The sequence below is a fragment of the Cynocephalus volans genome, chromosome 5 (assembly GCF_027409185.1).
Source record: "Cynocephalus volans isolate mCynVol1 chromosome 5, mCynVol1.pri, whole genome shotgun sequence".
Classification (NCBI taxonomy): domain Eukaryota; kingdom Metazoa; phylum Chordata; class Mammalia; order Dermoptera; family Cynocephalidae; genus Cynocephalus; species Cynocephalus volans.
This window is the reverse complement of record NC_084464.1, coordinates 163,489,855-163,508,178: the sequence shown is the minus strand read 5'-3', so window position 1 is coordinate 163,508,178 and position 18,324 is coordinate 163,489,855. Positions and strand designations below refer to the sequence as shown.

General features: G+C 40.0%; 1 protein-coding gene across 3 annotated transcripts in view; it reads left to right on the top strand.

Annotated features, from left to right (window-relative positions):
• Positions 1-18,324, top strand: part of RPS6KA2 (ribosomal protein S6 kinase A2) — a 260,600-nt gene that overhangs the window by 149,550 nt on the left and 92,726 nt on the right. For all 3 annotated transcript variants that reach the window (XR_010023543.1, XM_063096080.1, XM_063096079.1), the window contains exon 3: positions 8,623-8,704. Coding sequence is in view for 2 of the 3 variants with exons in the window: in XM_063096080.1 (XP_062952150.1) it covers positions 8,623-8,704 (82 nt within the window). In the remaining variant the exon portion in view is untranslated. The remainder of the gene's footprint in view (positions 1-8,622; positions 8,705-18,324) is intronic.

Genomic DNA, 18,324 nt, shown 5'->3' with positions numbered 1-18,324 from the left:
CCATTGGGGGATATTGTTACCTGAACATCCCCCGAAAGTGCTTGCCATCCACTTGGCTCATGCCTGGGAGGATATTGCAGAATGATTGCCAAGTTCCAATATGAAGAGAACTGAGATTTTGCTGAGAGAACCAGCTAGTGATTTTGCTGCTTACAGTGATCCATGGTGATTTGGGGCAATTTAAAAAGACATCCCATCTGTCGCCAGGTTGTGGTTCTCACAAACATCGTCACCATGCGGCTTGCTGAGCTGCTGGAGAAGCAGCTTGAAAAATGAAAAGAGGGAAGACATAAAACGCCAGCCAGATTACATGTTAAAGACTCAGGTATTGCATGTACTGAAACAGTCAGAGTTGTTTAGGACCATATTTTGTGTCACCAAAACTGATTCCTACATGACACAAGTATGAAAGAGCAGCAGGAGGGGAAAGCTCCACGCTGCAGTACAAGAATGACGTCCCTGTTGTGGGTCCAGCACATCGCTTCACTCATTACCAAACTCACTTTCTAATTTTTACTGTATTTTGTGGTTGATTTCAAGGTGCTATTAATTTCGTGTTAGGGACTCTGCTTTCCATTAGGGCAGCACCTGATGCAGTAATTTGCAATAACTGGCACATGGTGGGAGCTTGATAAAGACTGATAGAATAGAATGTTGTCTATTTTTTTAGAGTAGAACTCTTTTTTTAAAAAACAGTTAAGCATAAACATTTGCCATTACAGTCAATTATCTTGTTTTTAAAGCCTGAAATACAATAGGAAAAATGTTTAATGTATAAATATCTATGCAAAATTTGACATCATTTAAACTAAATCTTTTTTTACACCTTAACAATCTTATTTATTTATTTTTTAACAAATTAAAAAGAATAAAACTCTTACAATATGTGCTGTCATATCAGAGTAGAATTAAACTAGAAATCAATAACAAAAAGATAACTGGACAAACTTGAAGTACTTAGAGATTAAGCAACACATATCTAAATAAATAGGGGTCAAAGATGATATCTCAAGAAAATTAAAAACTATTTTTAACTAAATGAAAAGAAAAACATAACTGCTCAAAATCTGTGGTATGCAACAAAAGCAGTGCTTAGAGGGAAACTTTTTTTGATTGTTTAAATTCTTTCTTGTTTTTTTTTTTAAATAACTAAGATCATAGAAAATATGTTCTCTGACCACAATAACTGAAGGAAATTTAGAAAACTCACAAATGTGTGGAAATGAAACAACATGCTCCTAAACAAACATGAGTAAAAGGAAAAATCACAGGGAAATTAGAGAATACTTTTAGATAAAGATCAAAGCACCACTATCAAAATTTATAGGATGCAGGGTTCATGCTAGTGTTTGGAAGAAAATTTGTAGTCGTAAACAACTATATTGAAAATAAGAAAAATCTCAGATCAGTAATGTAAAGTTCTACCTTAAGAAAATAGAAAAAGTATAGGAAACAAAACCAAAAGCAAATATAAGTACGAAATAACAAAGACTACAACAGGGCCGACCCTGTGGCTCACTTGGGAGAGTGCGGCGCTGGGAGTGCAGCGGCGCTGGGAGTGCTGAGGCCACAGGTTCCGATCCTATATAGGGATGGCCAGTGCACTCACTGGCTGAGTGCGGTGCAGGCGACACCGCGCCAGGGGTTGCTATCCCCTTACTGGTCACACACAAGAAAAAGAGATTACAACAGAAAATACGTGAAATAGGGAATTAAAAACCAATAGAGAAAATCAACAAAACCAAAATTTGATTCTTTAAAAAGATCAGCAAAATTTGCAAACCTTTATCTAGACTGACCAAGAAAAAAGAGAGAAGAACAAAATTACTAAAATCAGAAATGAAGTAGGGTTATTATTATTACATTGTCACTATTGTTTTTTGTGGTGGTAAGATTTAGTTTCTTTTTCTCATTTGCATTTTTGTCCTACCAGTGGGTTTTGTTTTTTCTTGTGTATTTGTGGTAGTGATTATTGTTTTTTGGATTCCAGATGCAGTACTTAGTTGAGGACTTCTTGTGGGGCTGGTCCTGTGGTGGTGAACTCCCACAGTTTTTGTTTATCTGGAAAATACACTATTTCCCCCCCCATTTCTGAAGGACAGCCTTGCTGGGTACAGTATTCTTGGCTGGCAATTTTTTATTTTAGTGTTTTGAATATATCATCCCATTTTCTTCTGTCTTGAAGAGCTTCTATTGAGAATTCTGATGTTAGTCTGATAGGGGCTGCTTATAGGTGACTTGATGCTTTTCTCTTGCTTCTTTTAAGATTCTCTCTTTGTCTTTGAACTTTGCCAGTTGACTATACTGTGTATTGGAGAACATCTTTTTGAGTTGAATCTGTTTGAGGGTCTTTGAGCCTGCTGGATATGAACGTCCATGTCTCTCCCTATTCCTGGGAAGTTTTCTGTTACTATTTCGTTGAATAGGTTTTCTATGCCTTTTCCTTTCTCCTTCCCTTCTGGAACACCCATGATTTGAATGTATGCACTTAAGGTTGTCTGCTAGCTCTCTTAGATTTTCTTCATTTTTTAAAATTCTTTTTTCCTTTTTCTTGTCCACCTGAGTTATTTCAAAAAGGCTATCTTCAAAATGAGAAGTTCTTTCATCTGCTTGTTCTAGCCTGCTGCTTAAGCTATTGGTTGTGTTTTTTATTTCATTGAATGAATCTTTCAGTTCCATGAGTTCTGCTACATCTTTTTAAAGGTACTAATCTCTTTGTAAATTTCCTCCTTTGTATCCTGGATTTTTTTTCTCATTTCATTATGTTGTCTAACTGGATCTTCTCATATCTCAGTGAGTTTCCTTAAGATTGTTGCTCAGAATTCCTTCTTAGTCATTTCAAGGGTTTCCTGCTCTATAGGGTCTGATATTCGAGAATTACTGTATTCTTTTGGTGGTGTTATATTTTCTTGGGTTTTTGTATTTCTGGTATCTCTTTGTTGGTGTCTGGTCATCTGGTAGAGCAGTTGCTTCTTCTATTACTTTGGAGTGAGCTTTGAGGAAAGAGATGTCATTTTCTTTTTCCAATCTCTGCTGGTGGCTCTCTTTGTGTCAGTGCCGTCAAGAGTCTGGCAGACCGCCTGCATGGTGCTGTGGCTGCTGCTGTGGCATTTAGCTACCTTTTTGGCAGCCATGGCTGTGGTTGTGGCTGTGGTGGGCCACCCATGTGGAAGTGGTGTTTTTTGCATGCTGTATTTCTTGCTTCCAGGCAGAGGGGTTGCAGCCCACAGCTTCCTGCTTAGAAACCCAGGTGCACTCTCTTGCCTGCTTTCATGTGGGGGCGGGGGGGCTGTGGCCCTCAGCTCCTTGCCTAGGATTGTGGGTGTGCTCTCTTGCCTGCATCCAGGCAGAAGGGGCTGCAACCCACCCATTTAAACTAAATCTTAATTGGTAGCTGCACCCTGTAGACTTGGTTTTCAGTTTAGACCTAAGTGGAATGGACTTTTCACTGCTCTTTGAATTCATACTGTCATACCTTTCTTACATGCTGGGGGACTGGGTTAGAAGGTGGAAAAAGACAAGATCAGTTCTAGATATTCCAAAGGTTGAACCATCCAAACACACATCCTTCATATTCTTTGCTTCCATTTTCTTCAATCCTTTCCCATTTTGAAAGAGGGAGGTTTATTGTTATTTGTTTTCTGATTGTAAGGATGTCTCATCTTAGGAGCTAACATGTCAACTTCACTGTAATACAGTGGGTTGATTCATGGGTCACTCAATCAAAGCCCACCAAAGCAACGGTCCTTCACATGGTGACCAGCAACTCAGGCTGGTCAGCTTGCCCCACACAAGGCATGCTCAGTGGCAGTAGGACAAGATGTAGTGTCTTCTGGGTCCCTTCTTTGTGCCTCTAGAATAGACACCTGTTGCTCTCCCATGAGTAAAGGCAAAGAGGCCAGCTTGCCTATACCAGCAACATTCTGCTCTAAGAGTTCCTGCAGTTAATTTCTAAACATTCTCTCTTTCCTCGTCTATGGTTGAGAGCTGAAAAAACAAATACTTACATGTCACGTTTGTGTGTCTATGGCAAATAAGACTGCAGCCCCTCACACTGACTCACACTGGTGTGCAGGGCTCATGATGGCCTGTGCCTTTACCAACCTGAGGCCATGGGGGGGTTATGTTAAGCTAGAGAACCCCAGATGTATTTATAATGGCCAGTCTTTCTGGCTTTATGAGACTTGGTAAGGAAAGCATTTTAGGAAGGGGTAGGTCAACAGCACCCCTCAATTCACATCACACAGGCAGCCCCTCTGCCTACTGTTAACTTAATTTGCTCATATAGTCTCTATCATGCAAGCAGGTTTTTGCATATATTGGAAAATACTTTTAGGAAAATCAAGGGCTCTTTTCTAAATTTGTATGGAAGATGTGCCGAGTATTTTTAATACTCCAGGGCTTTTTTTGTTTGTTTCTAAACTAATTTTGTCCAAAATTCACTAATATAATTTTAAACTTAACCTCTCTCAGTTATCTTTTCTTTTTGGTTTTCCTCTATGATACACATCAAAAACTGTTTCAAAAAATGTTGTCAAATATCAACATGAGTATATTTAAAAGCCAGTTAGAAACTATTCTATCTATAAACTTAAGCCACTAACAGCTAAAATCAGGGCACAAAAACTTCAAGTAGGAGAAACTAGTTTACCTTGAAAATCAGACAGAGTTTGTCCTTTGTCATTGACAATAACTCTCAGAGGGGTCTTCACAGTAGGGATTTGCAGGGGACTATTTAAAATAAACCTAGTAATTCCCCTTAAAATTTCTGAATATTGTTTGCTTTTCTAAACAGCTGGTCTTCAAAAAAAGGGGGTGATATTATTTCTGATGTAAAATGGAAAATTAATGGTATCAAAAACAAATGATGACCAAAACCTGTGGATAGAGCAAAAGCAGTCCCAAGAGAGAAGTTTATAATAATAAACACCTACATCAAAAAAGTAGAAAGATTTTAAATAAAAACTGAGTAGTGTACCTCAAGGAACCAGAAAAGCAAGAATAAACAAAATCCCAAGTAGTAGAAGGAAAGAAATATAAAGACCAGAGCAAAAATAAATGAAATTGAGACTAAAAAACAAGACAAAACAAACAAAAAAAACCCAAAATGTCAACAAAATGAAAAGTTGGTTTTTTGGAAGGGTAAACAAAATTGACAAACTATCAGATAGTCTAAGAAAAAAAAAATAGAGAAGACGCAAGTAAATAAAATCAGAAAGAAAAAAGGAGACATTACAACAGATACTACAGAAATACAAAAGATCGTTAAAGATTATACTCCAACAAGTTGGAAAACCTAGAAAAACTGGATAAATTCCTAGACACAAATCAACCTAGCAAGATTGTCAGCACTACACTCTCCCAAGCAAGCTAACCAGCCATCCCTATATAAGGTTCTGAACCCATGGTCTTGGTGTTATCAACACCACACTCTCCCAAGTGAGCCACAGGCCAGCCCTCCAAACCTAGCAAGATTGAACCAGGAAGAAATAGAAAACTTGAATAGACCAATAACAAGTAATGAAATAAAATGTCTTCCAACAAAGATGAGCCCAGGACTGGATGATATCACTGCCGAATTCTACCAGACTTTTAAAAAAGAACTAACACTAATTCTTCTCAAACTATTCCAAAAAAGTGAAAGGGAGGGAATTCTTCCAAACTCATTCTACAAGGCTAGCATTACCCTGATAACAAAACCAGACAAGGACACAACAAAAAAAGAAAACCACAGGCCAATATTTCTGATGGACATAGGTACAAAAATCCTCAACAAAATATTAGCAAACCAAATCCAACAGCACATCAAAAAGATTATGCACTGTGATAAAGTGAGATTTATCCCAAGGATGCATGGATGGCTCAACATACACAAATCAGTATATGTGATACACCACATTAATAGAGTGAAGGACAAAAACCATATGATCATCTTAATAGATGTAGAAAAAGCATCTGATAAAATTCAACAGTGCTTCATGATAAAAACTTTCAACAAATTAAGTATAGAAGGAACAATAAAGGTCATATATGACAAACCCACAGCTAACATCATACTAAATGGGGAAAATTCAAAGCTTTTCATTTAAGATCTGGAAGAAAATAAGGATGCCCATTTCTACTACTTTTATTCAAAATTGTACTGAAAATCCTAGCCAGAGCAATTAGGCAAAAGAAAGAAATAAAGGGCATCTAAATTGGAAAGGAGGAAGTCAAATTGTCCCTGTTTGCAGGTGACATAATCAAATATAGAAAAACCCCATCAAAAAGCTCTTAGAACTGATCAACTAATTTAATAAAATTGCAGGCTACAAAATTGCAAAATCAGCATCCAAGAATCAATACCATTTTCATACACCAACAATGAACAAGCTGAAAAAGAACTTAAGAAAGCAATCCTATTTACAAAAATAAATCAATTAATTATATAAAATGCCTAGAAACAACTTTAACGATGGAGGTAAAAGATCTCTACAATGAAAACTATAAAACACTGATGAAAGAAATTGAAGAGGACACCAAAAACTGTCAAGACATTCCATGTTCATGTATTGGAAGAATTAATATTGTTAGAATGACCATACTACCCAAAGCACTCTACAGATTCTGTGCAAACCCTATCAAAATACCAATGAAATTCTTCACAGAAATAGAAAAAGAATCCTAAAATCCATATGGAACCACAAAAGACTGAATAGCCAAAGCAATCCTGAGCAAAAGGAACAAAGCTAGAAGCATCACGTCACTTGATTTCAAAATATACTACAAAGCTATATTAACCAAAACAGCAAGGTACTGGCATAAAAACAGACTCATAGACCAGTGGAGCAGAATAGAGAACCCAGAAATAAATTCATGAATTTACAGCCAACTGATTTCTGACAAAGGTGCCAAAAACATACATTGGGCAAAGGGCAGTCTCTTTAATGAATGGTGCTGAGGAAACTGGATATCTATCTGCAGAAGAATGAATCTAGACTCTTATCTATCACAATATACAAAAAAAAAAAAGTCAACTCAAAATGGATTAAAGACTTAAATGTAAGACCTGAAACTATGAAACTACTAGAAGAAAACAGGGGAAATGCTTCAGGAAATTGGTGCTGGGCAAAGATTTTATAGGTATGACCTCAATCAAAAGCACAGGAAACAAGAGCAAAAATAGACAAATGGGATTATATCAAACTAAAAAAAAAAGGTTCTGCACGGAAAACCATCAACAGAGTGAAGAGACGACCTGCAGAATGGAAGAAAATATTTGCAAACTATTCAACAAACAAGGGATGACTATCCAGAATACACAAGGAACTGAAACAACTCAATAGCAAATAATAATAATAACAACAATCCAGTCAAAAATGGGCAATTAATACGTATAGGCATTTCTCAAAAGAAGATATCCAAATGGCCAGAAGTATATGAAAGAATGTTCAACATCACTAAACACCAGAGAAATGCAAATCAAAATCACAATGAGATACTATCTCATCCTGGTTAGAATAACTATTATCAAAAAGATAAAATGTTGGCAAGGATGTTGAGAAAAGGGAACTCTTATACACTATTGTTGGGAATGTAAATTAGTGCAGCCATTATGGAAAACCATATGAAGGTTCCTCAAAAAACTAAAAACAGGACTACCATATGATTCACCAGTTCCACTACTGGGTATATATATCCAAAGGAAATGAAAGGAAATTAGTATGTCAAAGGGATATCTGTACCCCCATGTTCATTGCAGCACTATTCATAATAGCCAAGGTATAAAGCAACCTAGGTGTCCTTTGGCAGGTGAAGGGATAAAGAAAATGTGGTATATATACACAATGGAATACTACTCAGCCTTAAAAAAAACGAAATTCTGTCATTTGAGGCAACATGATGAGCCTGGGGGGCATGTTAAGTGAAATAAGTGAGGCGGAGAAAGAGAAATACTGCATGTTCTCACTCATAAGTGGGAGCTAAAAAAGCCGACCTCACAGAGGTAGAAAGAAGAACAGTAGATACTCTATGCCAGGAAGGGTTGGGGAAAGGGACAAGAGGGAGAGGCTGGCCAGCAGACACAAAGCTACAGCTGAGCAGCAGGAGTAGTTTCTAGTGACCTACAGCAAGGCAGGGTGATAGAGTTAACGATAGCTTGTTGTGTATTTTGAATAACTAGAAGAGAAGATGTTGAATGTTTCCAGCACAAAGAGATGATACATGTTTGGGATGATGGGTATACTAAATACCCTGATTTAATCATTACACATTGTCTATATAATCAAAATATCACACTGTACCCCATAAGCATGTACAATTACTATGTGTCAAATAAAAATTAAAATAATAAACAAATTTAAAATTCTTTTAAATAAAATCAAAGCAGACAAAAAAGATGTTTCTTCATACAAATACGTAATGGTGTTCACCACAGAGTTGTAGTAAGTTAGATAAAGATTTTCCTGGCAGTCTAGATATTGGAGAAAATTTTAAATTTTCCTACAGTGTATTTACTTCAAATTCTCAGTGTATTTACTTGGAATTCTCTAAACTTCCTTGTGTAGCTTATTGTAAAACCAGATAAGGAAAATTGAGTTTGAAGTCTTATCACTCTGAGATGCTGTGTTTTCTCTTTATAAGGTGTTCCTGGTGAGGAAGGTAAAGGGGTCTGATGCTGGGCAGCTCTATGCAATGAAAGTCCTCAAGAAAGCTACCTTAAAAGGTAAGGATTTCAGCAAGGCCAGCTGCTTTTGAGACATGTAATTGCGGTTTATGCTTTGCTTGTTATTTGAGGAAATATTCATTCTATTTAGTGTTCATGATTTCTGAAGATATCTCTAAAGGAGTATATCAGGCATGTTCTTCTCTAATTGATAATAAACACTATAAACATTTCCATGAATATTTAAAACATCCATCCCTGCAAAATTTACAATTTTCAGAGAAAAGCCATATTGCATAAATACCAGTCTTCCACACGTGTTCAGCTGTCGTGTAGTGTACCATTTGGAAAAAAGAGCAATGAAGAGGAGACAGTATGTGGCATGACAACTCAGTGGGACTGGATTGCTCAGTTTTAAATAAAATGTGACTCACAGTTGTGTTATTTTCCTTTGTTGTCCCAGTTACTGGGAGTTAAAAATACCGTCCAACAACTAATTTCCATCCTCTTTGTACTCCCATCCTTAGTGCTTTGAGTGCCAAACACAGGATCAAAATAAAGATGTTGTCTAAGATCTGTGTCCCAAGCCCACAGTCATTTAGCTAATCAGCATATAGCTGAGCATCTACGATGTCTGTTCTGATCGCCTCCTATTCAGTCTGGTGGTGAGGGAGGGATCTTCTACCCTATATAATACGAGATGGCTGAACATACCAGGTGTGGCACTGGACAGATGACATGACAGCAGTTTATTAGTTATGTACACTCTCCACCAGGGAAGGAAGGCACCACCTGCCCCATGGGGCCACTTGGGGATGCACTCAGGAACAGAGGCTATGGAACAGGCTTTTGTAAGAAAGGTGCCCCTGGTTGCTGCAAGGGATGTGGTTGGCTTGTTTGAATAATTTTGTGGGCTGACAGTGAACTGAAGGCTGCTGGGTTGAGGACTAGATGGGTCTTGCTTATAGGGGAAGCCAGCAGGGGCGGGGAGACTTTCCCACTGGGTGGGAGTGTATCTGGCTAGAGCAGGGGGATTCATGGTTAGGCATCTGGGGTCCTGTGAGCCTCAAAGATGTCAAGGCAGCACGGGAGTTTTTAGGTCTCATAGCACAGTGTCCTCAGCAGCTACATGCAGGGAGCCATAGAAAGAATATGTCCTTCACTGCCTTCAGGTCACTTTCTGTCCAGCTGAGGAAATAAGATATGTACGTTAAACCACATACAACCAACAATATAAGGTAATAAATGCATAGAATAAGTGTATGCAGACTTGAAACACATTAGGTATACAAAGAAGGAAAAGCACTTTTGCAAGGGAAGTGGTTCGAGAAGGAATTAGAAGGTCAGTGAGACTCAAGGCTTAAAAAATGGGCAAATGTTTCTATAGAAGCGAGAAATCAGGTTGACATCGTCAGCACCACCAATGGTAAGAAAATGCAAAAGTTGACCACTTTGGCCTGACTGGAGCCTGTACCTGAATCACTGTGTGTGTTTGGGAAGGGTAGGGGGAAGGTTGTTATAAATACAGACCTAGGCCCCACTCCTGACCTCCTGAATCCTAATCTCTTAGGAAGGAAGCCTAGAATTTGACTTTTTTAACACATTGCTCCAGTAATTCTTATGTACACGAAAGTCTTAGGTGAGGAATTCTGGTCTATTGTAGGCACTTGAATTTTTAGTTCAGTGTTATCAATAAGAACATAATTTAAGCCATGCCTTTTAGAGTGAGCATTTTCTATTGTAGGTATAATAATGTTTTTAAAACTGTCAATTGAACATGACCAAATATGCCAAGGTTCTCATAAAAATATTATTTTAAAGAATTGTTCTTTGTTGATAAGAAAGTATATAGGAAACAAAGCAGGCTTTAGCTGTAACCCAAAATTTAGTAAAATAATCCACTCACTTAGTTGTTCCATAGAAACTGAGAATTACATTAGGTATTTGTTAGTTCAGAATCATCTGAATCCCTAAAGTACGAACTACTCTCATGGTTTCTGAAGGTTAAACGCAGATTTGCATATGATCCAACTATTCCACTCGTAGGTTTTTAACAAAGAGAAATAAAAACACATGTCTGCACAGAAGCTTGCACAAGGATGTTCACAGCAGCGCTAGCCAATTCCAATAGCCAAAAAGTGGGGGAAAAAAGGTCCACCAACTGGTGGACAGAAAAATAAAGTGGGCATATCCAAGCAATGGCCTGTTATTTGGCCATAAAGAGGAGTGATGTGCTGGTGTGTGCTACAGCAGGGACGAACCTTGGGAAAGCCTGCGGGGTGAAAGAAGCTGGGCACAAAGTTTCATAAACGCTATGATTCCATTTACACGAGACTCCAGAACAGGAAAATCCACAGAGGCAGGAGGTAGATTAGTGGGTTCCTAGAGCTGGGGAGAAATATTAGATAGGAAGTGACTGTTAATGGGTCTCGGGTTTCTTTTGGGGGTGACAAAAATGTCTTAAAGTTGACTGTGGTGACAGTTGCTCAACTCTGTGAATATTTGAAAAACCATTGAATTGTACACTTTAAATGGGTGACTTGTATGGAATGTGAATTATATGTCACTAAAGCTGTTATTTTAAAAATGAACTCCTGCTAAATAACATGGTCATTTGCTAAAATCCCCTCTTTCACCCTCGAAGCATCGAGATTTACTATCTCGACACAGATGGGACATCTTCCTGTAGTTTAAGACAAAGAAGGCAGAGCCTGGAAGCTGCGATGGTCCATCCTCATGCTCAGACAGTCCCCGCTGGTCATGCATGCCCTCTTAGATCGTGTTGGCACGTTCTGCCTTAACCTATTCAGGGTATGAGTAGTGACTGTGAATAGTACCTTTTCTCCTTTAATCTTGACTGTTCCTTCTTTCCCCTCAAATATGATCTCCCCGTCCCCAGCCCCTGAAGGAAAGGGAGGAAAAGCGGGAATGAATGGGATCCGCTGTGAAGGGTGTCTGTCTGTCCATCCCCACCCCAGAGGAGTGCAGTGAGCTGCAGGAACTGGAAGGTCGTTCTCCTTGTTTAACCTGTCACTAAGCCCTGGGCTCCATTAGGGCTGAACTCGACCTCTGAGCTCATGTGCCAGACACTCTGTCTCAATGATTTCACTTTCTTTGGGTGCATATGTCTCCACATTTGTTTGCAATCCAATCCGAAATATCTTGAGGAACTGCTCCTGCTCCAGCAGAACATGGAATAAGCAGCGTGAAAGACTGCATAGACTGGTACAGAATGATCATGATGTCGTTCCGGGTATGAGTGTCTTGAGCAGCACGGTGAGAGGCATGTCCATGTGTGTGCACGTACCACATGGATGCCGTGCCAGTAGGAAACACGCCGAGATCAAGACAGTGGCTGTGTCTCAGTTACACGATTATGGATGGCTTTTGTTTTCTTCTCTATGCTCTGGATTTGACGTTTTCAACAAAAATAAAGCACATTTGACTTTCTCTAATATAAAGTTATTGTTGACATGTTCTGGAACAATAGGCTTGACTGTGTAAAATCACTTTTCACACTGTGGAGTAGGCCATGGAAGCACAGAACAATATGAAACTCTCTTGTTTGCTGGAGCTCCTTTAAATCCAAATGTCACCTTATGTCGTATACTGTTGTAGCTTTCCACAGTGGTTTGTCACTAAAGAAGAAATATTTTTTCAGAAGTTCAACTGGAATTTATTTTCTTAAAGAAAATAGAAAAGCTTTACCAAATTGCACTGTGCGTGCGGTGGTCATTGGGCCCAATCATCACATGACCGCGTTATGTGGCGGAGGCCTGGTCTCCACGTGTGTGGCTGGCTGGACTTGGCCTTGGAAAACCTACCCCCGCCCCCTGGCTCCTTCCTCACTTGTGAAAGAAGAGAGTTGATGCAGAGGAACATCTAAATTTGTTTTACCTCCAGCACCTCTGCGTTCCATTAGTCTGATTTGTCCAAATGCCCCATAACTCATTCTCCACCTGCAAAACTGCCCCAGTTTGCAAGCTAATTAATAATTCTGAAAAATGAGGAAGAGGAAAGGAGCACACTGTCACTGCCACAGGGAAGTTCTCCACTCACCAACACCGAAACCCTAAAGTTCAGCCAGCCACCCAAGAGGCATTGGAATAGTGAAATTATTTTGAAAAGGAAAAAATGAACAGGTGGTGGAAGACTTGTGGAAATAATTTTAAAACTCCAGATCGTTTCTCTAAGATGGGTGATTGTCATATGTACAGAAGCGAGGATCGTTGTCAGCGGGATTCTGTATAACTTTGTGTAAAGGATAATAGTTTCTGACAGCTCTATTTTACCTTTAAAGAAGTTTGGAGTGTCAGACGCTGCCCCTTCCTTTCTTTAAGCAGGTTAAAGACGTCATCTGCTAAGCAGCCAGGGGGGGATCCGCCCCAGCCCACGCCCACGAGTGGATTGATCCACTCACAAGGGCACAGTCCTCACAATTCAGTCACCTCTTCAAGACCCCGTCTTTCAAATACCACAGTTGGATCTCCCACCCTCTTAACACTGTTACAGTGGCAGTCAAGCTCCAATATGCACTTGGAGGACATTCAAGCAAAGCAGATGGTGAACGGGGGGAGGGAAGGGGGCCTGAGTAACATGGTCCGAGCTTGTCAGCTCTTACCAGTCGAAGCCCTGTTTCCGTCAATCCTCTGTCCTTCCTGCAGAAAGCAGGGCACTGATGACAGCACCCTGCACATGCACTGCGAATGCAAACTGCATGACCAATATAGGCATGTATAGATTGCATTCGTATTGATTACAACTTCTCGAAATAGTCCCTGGACTGAGTTGGTCCAATTGGTTCCAAACCCCAGAATGTAATTTTCAGCACCTCTTTGTTTCCGTCTTACTTAAACTGAGATGCTTCATTAAAAAACACTGACTCGCTCAGAAACTAAGCTTCAATTGGCACCTCCGTTTGCACAGATTGTGTTTCCGTATTAATTCATTTATGTCATTTGATGCCCATTTGGGTGTTTTCAGATTCCTAGGGTAGAAAAAAGTAAGACAGATTCTTATTAAGGGGTAGGATTGGTATTGCTGTTATTGTCCTTATCTTACAAATGAGAAAACAGAGTCACAAAGCAGTAAAGTCACATAAAATTGTATTGTTTGGATGTGGTGGAGGTCAGAATCCCGTGCTTGTCCTGGTAACCACCTGACACCCCAGGCCTTCCTAAACAGACTCCGTCTGTACTCAGGGCATCCCTGCATTTCCTCATCAGGAAGCCTCACCCTGGATAATTATACTGAAGGTATTTACCCATTCAAGGGATTTATTTTCCCAATTGATTGTCTAAGAAGAAAAGCAAAATTAAAGTGACTCCCCCTTAAGCCATCTTTGACATCTCTCTCCAGACCACTGTAAAGTATAGACACACCCCTGTGGCTTGCTTCTTCATCAGACCTCACCCAAAGGCAGGCGCTCTGATTCATTACCGATATACCTGCCTGTGTGACTTGCAGTCCTGTAGATGTTTGTTTTTACCAGAATTGCGTTTATTGAGTTATGGATATGTAAAAAGTAGGAAGCAGATTTTTTTTCATGACTTACCATCTTTAATACCTGTGCAATGTAAACACCAGAGTAAAAGTTTTATCCACAGAAAGATTCTCTGGTAAGGAAGTTAGTTAAGGAACTATGTTGGTCTTCTTTTAAAGAATTTAGTATAGATGAATAAAAAGACAAATCTTGGGGAGTTATGCCCCTTATGGTAATCAATGCAGTTAACTTGTTATTATTTATGGTTTTCTTCTATTTTTTTTTCCTTTGGAGTGATTAACTATAAAATGTTTTGACCCCCAAATGTTTAGCAACACAGCTGCTCATGGAAGACCAGTTTTTGCTGTGAATTAAACCTTTGAAAGCTAAAAGATATTATGTAAAGATGGATTTTTATTCTGTATCTGCGAGACTGCTCAGGATATAATTTCAGACTTAGTAGCCTTTTTGTGGACAGAGAAAGGAAGCACGAAGCAGTGTTCACACTGTGGGGAAGAGCTGAGCTTATCACAGACCACAGTGTCCATTGTTATGTCTCAGGCTAAAAATTTGTACATCAAGTTGGTTTTCAACATCCCTACAGTTGTGCTGCATCAAACACAAAGCCACCATCAGTCTATGATTGTCAGTCCTCTGTGTGACTGACCCAGTCTGCAGATCACCTTGCCATACACAGCTGTCCTCAGCTACCCACAAAGCATGTGCAGAAGCCTGTTCCCTGGGGTCCCTATGGGCTTGTGACCACAGAGCTAATGCTGCCTGTTGACAGCTCCCCCGAACACACACACACACACACACACACACACACACACACATACACAATGGTTTTCTAAGGTCTCCTTACATAGCTGGCCATTCCTCATCTTCCCAGCGACTGACAGAATTGCATTTATTTTTATCTTACCCTTAATTTTTTTTGGAAATATCATCTATATATAATACAGTCATGTGCTGCATAGCAACGTTTCAGTCAGCAATGGACTACATAAGTGACAATAGCTATACCATGCAGCCTCGGTGTGCAGTTGGCTGCACCATGTAGATTTGTGTAAGTGCCCACTTTGATGAGTGCACAACAGCAGAACTGCCTATGACACTTTTCTCAGAACATATCACCATCATTAAGCAACACTGACTGTGTAATAGTCACAAAATATAACAAAATAATACAGTGTTATACAATATAACAATATGGTATAATATATATAACATGTATCTTAGTCCATTGAGGCTGACATAACAGAATATCATAGACTAGATGATTTATAGACACCTGTAATTTATTTCTCTTCCACTTCTGGAAACTGGAAGTCCAAGATAAAGGCATCAATAGATTTAGTGTGTCTGGTGAGGCTGCTTCCTGGCTCATAGATGGCCATCTTTCTGCTTTTCCTCACATGACAGAAGGGGTGAATGAGCTCTCTGGGGTCACAAATCCCATTTATGAGGGCTCCACCCTCATGACATAATCACCGCCCAAGTCTCTACCTCCTAATGCCATTACATTGGGGATTACGTTTCAACATATGAATTGGGGTCCAGAGGCAAAAATATTCAGTCTATAGCACCCCACCCCTTGTCCCCCCAAATTCATGTCTTTCTCCCATGCAAAATAAATTCATTCCATCCTAACAGCCTCAAAAATCTTAACTTCATTCCAGCATCAACTCAAAAGTCCATAGTCTCTTCTAAGTATCATCTAAATCAAATATGGGTGAGACTCAAGGTATGATTCATCCTGAGGCAAATTGCTGTAAACCTGTCATATCAAACAAGGTGTACACTTCAAAAATACAATGGGGAGACAGGCATGGGACAGACATTTCCATTCCAAAAAGGAGAAATAGGAAAGAAAAAAGAGGCAGCAGTTCCCAAGCAACTCCAAAACCCCGCAGGGCAAATAACGTGAAGCCTTAAGACTCTAGAATAATCTCTGACTCGATGCCCTGTCCTCCAGGCCCACTGGAGTAGGGATCCCACCTTCCAGACACAATGGGTTGATGGTCATTCCCCCAAAGCTTTGCTGGGCAGGGCTTGGATCTCCAAGTCCCTTCCCCCATGGCTTTGGGTGGCTCTACCCTCACCGCTTGGCTGATGACTCCACAGTGGCTCTGTGCCTGGACCCTGCCCCTGGAAATCTAGGTGGATTCCCCCAGGGGTCCTGCACTCTTCATGCTGGGGAAGATAGAGTTACACAGCCACTCCTAAAGTTTGTGACCTGTGTCCTCCAGATGGGCAGCCACTAAGGCCAACACTGCACCAAGGTCTGCCAGAGCTGCACCTGGGGCAGCTGAGGACAGTAGTGCTGGAATATGGGGAAAAGAGCACATGGTGGGAGGCAGTGTTCCTTGAGGTCCCATGGGTGCAGGGGGCTTCCACTGAGCACATTCTGCTCTGAGGCTCTTACACTCTGGACCTGTGATAAGAAGGGCAGCCCTGATGATCTCTGAATCGCCTTTGGGGTCAGTCTTCCATTGTCTTGGGGAGTAGCTCCTGTCTTCTGCCGAGTGTCTGATGCATACTAATTTTCTTATCAGATAGTCATTTGGCCACACTCTTAATGTTTTTTCCTGAACATGCTTTCTCGTTCTTTTTAATATGATTAGGCTGAGAATTTTCTAAATCTTTAAGTTCTGCTTCCTTTTTAAAACCATTTCTTGGTTCTTACATTTTACTATAAGCATATAAGAGGAACCAGGCCACTTAGATATTTCCTCAAATATCCAACTTCATTGCTTGCAAGTTCTACCTTCCACTAAAGTAAACACTAGGACGTGAATACAATTCAGGCAAGTTCTTTGCCAATTTATAACAAAGATGGCCTTTCCTCTACTGTCCAATAACATGTTCCTCATTTCTGTCTGAGACCTCATCAGGATGGCCTTTACTGTCCATATTTCTACCAACATTCTATTCAGAATTACTTAAGTATTGTCTAAGAAGACTGAGACTTTCTGTACAGTTCTCTTTTTTTTCTGAAACCTCACCAGAATCACATTTAAAGGTCCACTTATGGCAATGTAGGCTTTTTCTAGCACGTGCCTCAAAATTCTTTCAGTCTCTAACCATTACCCATTCCAAAGCCACTTACCTCTACATTTTTAGGTGTTTGGTATAGCAGCACCCCACTTCTTGGTACCAATTCTGTATTAGGGTTCTCCAGAGAAACAGAACCAATAGGATGGATATATATCTGTTAGGAGGGCTGATAGTGTAAGTCCCAGTCTAAATCCAAAGGGCTAAGAACTAAGGAGGGGGAAGGGGGAAAGGGCTAAGTCCTGGTTTGAGTCCAAAGGCCCAAGAACCAGGATCACAGGTGTTCAAGAGCCAGAAAAGATGAATGTCACAGCTCAAATAGGGAGCAGATTCCTCTCCTCTGCTCTTTTGCTCTATTTGGGCCTCAGCAGATTGGAGAAGGCCACATTAGTAAGGGTGATCTTCTTTTCTCAGTCAATGAATTCAAAAGGTTATCACTTCCCAAAACACCCTCACAGACACAGCCAGAAATAATGTTCTACAGCTATTTGAGCATCCATTAGCCCAGTCAAGTTGAATTACGTATAATTAATCATCACAGTATGATATAGAATGTAATAAACATGTAGTGTATATTGACAGAGATAATTTAAAAATCAAACAAATTCAGGCGTTGGTATCCAACCCTGAAGAGAGGGTTTCCAGAAAGTGGTTCTATTTGTATATTATGGGTCTTATACCCACTGGGTTAATATCACAAAGTGCTTCTCCCCATATTTTCCTGGGAAGAAACCCTGCCTTTCACAGTAGGGTGGACTTATAGGTGTCTCCACATTTTTCTCAGCCTCAGGAATGGCCACGGGGCCATGGTGGGTGAAGGGCACTTGACAGCCCCTGCTGGTACCAGCAGACACAGATTTCTGTACAGAGCAAAGCAAACCATGAAAACCACATTAACCTAATTCTTCATGCTGCAGGTTGGCCACAAGCACAGGGTTGATTTGAAGTATAACAAATTTTTTTGTATGTTAATAAAAATAATACCTACAGTTTATTAGTCAATCTCAAAATAGCCTAGAACGCTATTTTTACATCTATAGTAGCAAGCCCAGGCTTACCTGTCAATTTCAGGTTTACCTGTGAAATACCAGAGAATAAAAGTCACAGAGAGGCTGTGGCTGGCTCCAGAGTCTGTGCTAGT